The sequence below is a fragment of the Monopterus albus genome, unplaced genomic scaffold, assembly GCF_001952655.1.
Source record: "Monopterus albus unplaced genomic scaffold, M_albus_1.0 scaffold163.1, whole genome shotgun sequence".
NCBI lineage: Eukaryota > Metazoa > Chordata > Actinopteri > Synbranchiformes > Synbranchidae > Monopterus > Monopterus albus.
The window spans coordinates 667,614-675,341 of NW_018128043.1; the positions used below are offsets into that span (position 1 = coordinate 667,614).

Below are 7,728 nucleotides of genomic sequence, written 5' to 3' on the forward strand. Positions count from 1 at the left end.
GGGGGGGGCTCCACTTTTACCTTGACAGAGATGTGTTTCAGGCTTCTCCACACCTCATGCACGTTGTTATTCTCCATGCTCTGCTCCAGCTTCTTCCTGTAGCTAGCCTTGCACCTCCAGATCATGTACTTTAGTTCTCGCTGCACCCTGCTTATCTCCTCCTTATCCCCTGAGAGGAAAGCCCTCTTCTTCTCATTTAGTTACCATTTATTTGTGCCCTTGTGTGCAATTTGCATTTATGACTACTCCTGATTGGTCGAGACATTTGGAAACCCCTAAAATGGGGTGTCTGGGTTCCAGAATGTAAGCTGTGCTCCAGGTGAGGCTCAAATTCACAACCTCGGCATCGCTTTGCTGAATACTGTCATATAAGTACCGCGCGCTAACCGATTGTGCCACTGGAGCCTAGTACAATTGTGTTTATATTTTTGTGTCAGATAAGGAAGTGACACACTTCTACCAATTATGTATTTACATTTTATCTATTCGTAGAGAGGAAAAAGTACATTTTGATTGCATATGTGTGTTGCCATAGATAACAGAAAGAGAGCTGAAGCCTGGTGGAGCCAACATCCCTGTCTCAGAAAGGAACAAGAAAGAATATATCGAGCGCATGGTTAAATGGAGAATAGAGAGAGGAGTGGTGCAGCAGACTGAGAGCTTGGTCAGGGGCTTCTATGAGGTACGGCATTAGCGTGACGTAACAATATGACTTTCAACTTGATTGTAGTATATGTACAGTATAATATTTTGTTCCCCAGGTGGTGGATGCCAGGTTGGTGTCAGTCTTTGATGCCAGGGAGCTGGAGCTGGTGATTGCCGGCACTGCTGAGATTGACCTAACAGACTGGAGGAACAATACAGAGTACAGAGGAGGTATGAATGGAGAGATGGATGAATGGGCTTAATTTATTTTAAACATTTACATCAGTTTTTTTTTTGTTTGTTATTACAACAATGCAGTGACAGTCAGATGTCAGATCTGGTTACAGGGTCCTCTAGTCAAATCGGGACCCCATTGAATGGGGCTTCAGGGAACCGAGGTCCACTTTTTGATCCATCCTAACGGGCATAACCGGTGCCGCTAAAAATCGCAGGACCAGTCATTTTCGTAGAGCAGGAACGGTAGTTTTGCAGGGTCTCGCAACTTTCCGGATTGCTCGTTCGTGCTCCGAGCTACAAAATTCCAAAGTTTGGGTTCCCATTTGACAAAGTTCACTTTTCGGCCACCAGGTGGAGCAAATTTGTGTCTTTCGGGAACCTTTCTGACAGACAAAAGGGAACTTACCTGACGTATCGGATATGGGTTCCCATTTGACAAACACGGGTCCTTGATTGTCAGCAGACAGAAAGGAACCTTTTAGACAATGTTCTCATTTGTCACTGACATGATGGAAACTTTATGACAGGAGGGTGTGTCTTTTGGGAACCTTTTAGTCATTGACTAAATTTTTAAGGAACTTTTCTGACAAATGGGTCAAGTGGTCACGGGCAGTTACCATTTATTTGTGCCCTTGTGTGCAATTTGCATTTATGACTACTCCTGATTGGTCGAGACATTTGGAAACCCCTAAAATGGGGTGTCTGGGTTCCAGAATGTCACAGGAACAAAGCAGCTCCCTGCATGTGTAAAAGAGGTTCAAAATGATTACAAGTGCCATAAAAATAAAATAAAATAAATAAAAATAACACTTTCAACAATAAACCAAATTTTCACAGCTCTTATTATGAACAAATAACCTGAAAAATAAATAGCAAACTATACTACTTTATTTAGCAGTGCCATAAAACGCTGCAGGTTGCTTTAAACCTGTAGAAAAGTGCCATAAAACCCTCAAAATACAGCTGGAAATAGCCAAAACTTAAACCAGGAAGTCATAAGGCGTTTTTGACAAAAGCAGAGGATTTTCCCGTGTAAAAGTGCTTAGGCTAGATTATTTGGCACCCCCACAAGCTATTTATGTGTTCCTAAACGTCACGAGACCAAAACAGAGGATTTTCCCGTGTAAAAGTGCTTTAAAAAGAGTAGCAGTGCCATCAAACGCTGCAGGATGCTTTAAAGGTTTGGAAAAGTGCATTAAAGCTGTTCTAAATAGCAAACACGCACACTTCAGTGTGGCGTGACATTTGGGCACCCCCACAAGCTATTTATGTGTTCCTAAACGTCACGAGACCAAAACAGATGATTTTCCCGTGTAAAAGTGCTTTAATATGCTTAGGTTAGATTATCAATGCCATCAAACGCTCCAGGGGCGCTTTAACATGGTGGGAAATTGCATTAAAGCTGTTCTAAATAGCAAACACGCACACTTCAGTGTGGCGTGACAGTTCGGAACCCCCACAGGCTATTTCTGGATTCCCAAACATCACGAGACCAAAGCAGAGGATTTTCCCGTGTAAAAGTGCTTAGGCTAGATTAACAGCGCCATAAAACGCTGCAGGGTGCTTTAAACCTGTGGAAAAGTGCATTAAACCCCTCAAAAAACGGCTGGAAATAGCGAAAACTGAAACCAGGACATCACAGACCAAAGCAGCGTATTTCCCGGTGTAAAAGTGCATTTATATGCTTACATGAGATTAGATGTGCCACCAAACGCTGCAGGGTGCTTTAAACCTGTGGAAAAGTGCCTTAAACCCCTCCAATTTTCATGCTAATAGTCATATAGTCACACTTAGCAGCTCTCATCTGTGACACTTCAAAATGGTTCAAAATGATCACAATTGCCATAAAAATAACACTTTCAACAATAAACCAATTTTTCACAGCTGTTATTATGAACAAATAATAAATAACAAAAATAAAATACAAAAATAAATAAATACTTTATTTAAAACTACTTTGTTGTACTTTTTTTGGGTGAATATTTGGTTGATAAAAATGATGTAGTTAATTCAAAGAGATTTTTTGCTGTCTGTCTTCAAGATGCACTCTCTCTCTCTCTGTCTCGCTGTCTGTTTCATGTGACCTTTGGCCAAGTTTCAACTACCATGCAAGCAGTGAAGTACGGAAGGAGGAAAGAGAGCATTGTGAGCAGCATGTGTTGCGAGTAGGGGAGGCATGTTTTAAGCACACTGGAGCTCACTTGTCTGTATTCAGGCTCTTCAGCACCCTGGGTTAAGTGCTGTGCCTGCATGCGGACCCCGTGGGTTCGCCTCTCTTGGCAAAAATTATTTCTTCTTTATTTTATCACCTCTGTTATATACATTTATTTATTTAGTCATTTTTTGACACTTCGGAACACTTAACATGGCCTGTCGGGGTTCCCAACTGTCTCGCTTTCTTGAAGTGTGTGTTTGCTATTTAGAAACGTTTTAATGCACTTTTCCAAACTGTAGGTGCTAAAGGGTCAAAAATTCAGCCAAAAATTTTTTTTTAGTTTTTCACAGTTTTCAAACTATGGAGGCCCTGGTACATTGTTTTTATTAACATTTTGACAGTTTTCTTCCTCTTATGACCCCTTGTGTTTTAATGCACTTTTCCAAACCTTTAAAGCATCCTGCAGCGTTTGATGGCACTGCTACTCTTTTTAAAGCGCTTTTACACGGGGAAATCCTCCTGCTTTGGTCACGTGACGTTTCGGAACCCTGAGGCTTAATTCTAAGGGTTTCCAAATGTCATAAGCGCCGTCATTACTTTCTAGCTTGAGTTTTGGCTATTTCCAAACGTTTTTTGAGGGTTTTAAGGCACTTTTCCACAGGTTTAAAGCACCCTGCAGCGTTTTATGGCGCTGTTAATCTAGCCTAAGCTTTTTTACATGGGGAAATCCTCTGCTTTGGTCTCGTGACGTTTAGGAACCCAGAAATAGCCTGTGGGGTGCCCAAATGTCACGCCACACTGAAGTGTGCGCGTTTGCTGTTTAGAACAGCTTTAATGCACTTGTCCAAACCTTTAAAGCATCCTGCAGCGTTTGATGGCACTGCTACTCTTTTTAAAGCACTTTTACACGGTCAAAAACCCGCTGCTTTGCTCTCGTGACGTTTAGGAACCCTGAGGCTTAATTCTAAGGATTTCCAAATGTCATAAGCGCCGTCATTATTTTCTAGCTTGAATTTTGGCTATTTTCAAACGTTTTTTGAGGGTTTTATGGCATTTTTCCACAGGTTTAAAGCACCCTGCAGCGTTTTATGGCGCTGTTAATCTAGCCTAAGCACTTTTACACGGGAAAATCCGCTGTATTGGTCCCGTGACGTTTGGCACACCAGAGCCGCAATGTTCGGGGCACATCACACCGTGTCATTCGGGAGCCCAGAAACCTCATTGTTGGGGTTCCGAAGAGGGAATTGGAATGGAATGCCCCCCCCCATGGCAGGAAATGCTACGAGAGGGCCCCCACCAGAATGGCCTATGTCACTGCATGGGGGTCCGAAACGTATTAAAGGGAACTTGGGGTCTCAATGGGGGGATACCGAATTGTCGGGTACATTGTCACTGGATCTCCTTCCTGACGCATCGGTATACCTCCCCATTCATTTTCCCCCAAAATTAGGGTGGAAACCCTAGCTGTGATTAGATAAATTTAGTTTAGACAGAAATGTTTCTGGTTTGATGCTGGTTGTGTCTGGAATCACTCATTCCCTATTGTCTATATAATGTGTACTGAGTAGTTTGCTCACCATGTGTGTATTTAGCAAGTGAAATAAACAAATAAACATCTTTTAAACATCTAATCCAGCATAATTTTATCAAGCCCAAATAACCAATACATTTATTGGGAAGGCCTATCGCACAACCTTTGATCCTTCAACTCACATCCAGCTAATAGGGCAGCACTCAGAAACTTTGGCTAGGTGTCAACCTAAAAGCAGAAATAGTCAGTGATGAACACAGTAAATATCGCCAAAAAGTGTTAGCGTTTGATAGGCACAAGCTAGGCACTTCCTCTCTAAGGGAACAGCTGCAGAGCCTTGGTCCTGTGTCCATCAAGATACTTTTCCAAGAACAGAATTCTCAAGCACTTTAAAGTGAGCAATTGTGTAGCTTAAAGTCTATTTTAAATAGGGGTATGGGTCGGGTCTGATACGGAGCTGTGCAGGTTTTCAAAATTGGACCCATGCAGGACCTTTCTGTGTAGAGTTTACATGTTCTCCCCGTGCTTGCGTGGGTTTTCTCCGGCTTCCTCCCACAGTCCAAAGACATGCAGCTTAGGTTGATTGGTGTTTCTAAATTGCCCATAGGAGTGAGTGCGTGTGTGTGGTTGTTCGTCTATGTGTTAGCCCTGCGATGGATTGGCGACCTGTCCAGGGTGTACCCCGCCTTCGTTGATTGCCAGCCGTGACCCCGTTCAGGGACTAAGCGGTAGAAAATGAATGAATAATAGCTCTGTTCCTCAAAATTCAAGCGGGCATTAAAATTCAATTTATTTGTGTCAGGTCCACTCAGCGCGGCCTGCCTCTCTTCTCTCTCTTGTCCTGCGGGATCGGCGCCTCAGCTGTGTCGCATTCGGTAATCAGTGACTTGTTGGTTGTAGCGCACAGCTGAGGCGCATTCCTGTGATTAACTGGCTTCCTTATTTATACCTCTGGCAGACACTCCGTCGTTGCCGGAGCATTAAATAAAATAAAATGAATTAATCTAAATGCTTTTCAGTTGTTACGCGATTTGATTTCCAACGCTGACAGTCCCTGTGCAGTTGATTATCTTTCAGTACGTTGTATACTTGTGTTTAGCTATACGTAACTTGACTTCAACGCTGACAGTTCCTGTGCTGTTGAATTCTTGTTTTTTTCGTTTGCTACTCTGCTTCCCTAACAGCGTTAGTTAATCCACCTGGTTATTGTCTATTTCACCTGTCTGTCTTGGTCCCCCGACTCTCCTGGTTCCTGCCATTATTTTGTCTACTCACCTGCTTGTCCTGGTCTTCTCAGCCATCACTGCCCTACTACATTGACTCCGTTACTGTAGGGTTCTATATTAAAATTCCTTTTTTCCACTAGCAGCTGGGTCTGCATCTTGAGTCCTACCTTTGTTCTCCCTCACCCCCTGGTGAGGGGGACACAACCATAACAATTTGTATAGCGCCAGGTCACAACAACAACAGTGTCAGGGCACTTTAGATAATCAGGTGTAGATCTTACGCTGCTATAAGGAAAACTCAACAAAGAGTTGAGCAAAGAGGGTTGCACTGTGGGGTGTTAGCAGAAAGTAGTGTGCATGCCATGTACACTCCTTTTTTACATTCCAATGTAGAATTTTTGGGTGCACCATCTAGTGGATAAATTTACACACGCAGTATCCGGACACCACTACAACAGGGCGAACACACTATATAGTAAGTAGGGAGTGATTTTGTACAAAGCCATAGTCATCATAATCAAGACCCACAGTATTATACAATGCACTCTGTGTATATTTACATGACCTGATATGTTTTGTTTAGGTTACCATGACAACCACATAGTGATCCGGTGGTTCTGGGCGGCAGTGGAGAGGTTCAACAATGAACAGAGACTACGGCTTCTGCAGGTAGGCATGGTGTTACTTATTCAGCTTCTTAGTCTTGTTATTCTCTCTTACCTTCTGTGTCACTCTGTCTTCCTCTTTTTCTCTCTTTCTGTCTCCTCTGCGCCTTCAGTTTGTGACCGGGACGTCCAGTATTCCTTACGAGGGTTTTGCTTCTCTGCGAGGCAGCAATGGACCACGCAGGTTTTGTGTGGAGAAGTGGGGAAAAGTCACCGCACTGCCCAGGTAAACACAGGAGCAACCTGCAGCAAAAACCTTCGTTTGATTTTGGTCCCAGTTTCATGCTATCATTGACCTGACTTTCAACAATTTAAATAGGACTGTACCTGACTAAGGGTTTTGTCAGTCGGCTCTTCAGGGCAACTATTTGTTCCTTGTTTCTTTTTTTAACACATACACAAACACACACACACACACACACACACACACACACACATACATACATGTATGTATTTATGCCTTTGTGTGGCCCACGTTCTGTGACTTCTTTGTGAGGGCCACCTCTTCTACTATAGCTAAAATGGTGCAAAACACAAATCTATCATGAGGTGGCAATAGAGAATCAAAATGTCACTTCAGAATTCAGAAAACTCGAAATAAAAAAAATCTTTTTCTTCTACACGTGTGAGGACCGGAGCCTGTTGCCAAGCAGATTTGATGAACTGGACCTTCTGTCACAAAGCACCAAAGCAATGCATGTTATATCACCAGATTTTAGCAGTCCCATCTTACTTTCCTGGTTAACCCAAACCACAGCATTACAGAGATGGAAGCATGTGGTTTTTAATTTTGCCAATGTAAAGTGTATTTAAATTTGATTGTATTTACATCTGTTAAAAAATGTATTATAAAATGGTATATGGTCTGAATCTCTGCATTTAAAACTGGGTAGTTTTGCAGACATCTAAACTTTAGGTTTTTTCAATCTTACATGTCACTTGCTAAGTTTGCTTAACACCAGTAACACTGAAAGCAATGTTTGTCAAAGTCCTCTAATCTTGATTTACCTATTTTAATTCACCCACTCCATTGATAGAAGCTTGATAAACAATTTAGCACACAAAATTAGTCGCAACTGGCTTTATTTGAACAACATAAATTAAAAATGAACTACAACAATTTCCTTTTTTGAGACATGATGGAGTTGTGGACATTATTCTTTAAATCTTTCCAGTTGCGACTGCCCAGTGCTGGTTCTGCTTCAAGTGCCTTGAGGCAGACCTCTTTACCAGGAACTCTTTGCATAGTGATGCACTGCCCCAGTTGTC

The 7,728-nt window shown here is 42.4% G+C and overlaps 1 protein-coding gene across 1 annotated transcript in view; it reads left to right on the top strand.

Annotated features, from left to right (window-relative positions):
• Positions 1-7,728, top strand: part of hecw2b (HECT, C2 and WW domain containing E3 ubiquitin protein ligase 2b) — a 72,085-nt gene that overhangs the window by 54,118 nt on the left and 10,239 nt on the right. Inside the window, exons 26-29 of the mRNA XM_020615344.1 lie at positions 536-682; positions 762-876; positions 6,378-6,463; positions 6,573-6,685. Of these exons, the coding sequence (XP_020471000.1) occupies positions 536-682; positions 762-876; positions 6,378-6,463; positions 6,573-6,685 (461 nt within the window). The remainder of the gene's footprint in view (positions 1-535; positions 683-761; positions 877-6,377; positions 6,464-6,572; positions 6,686-7,728) is intronic.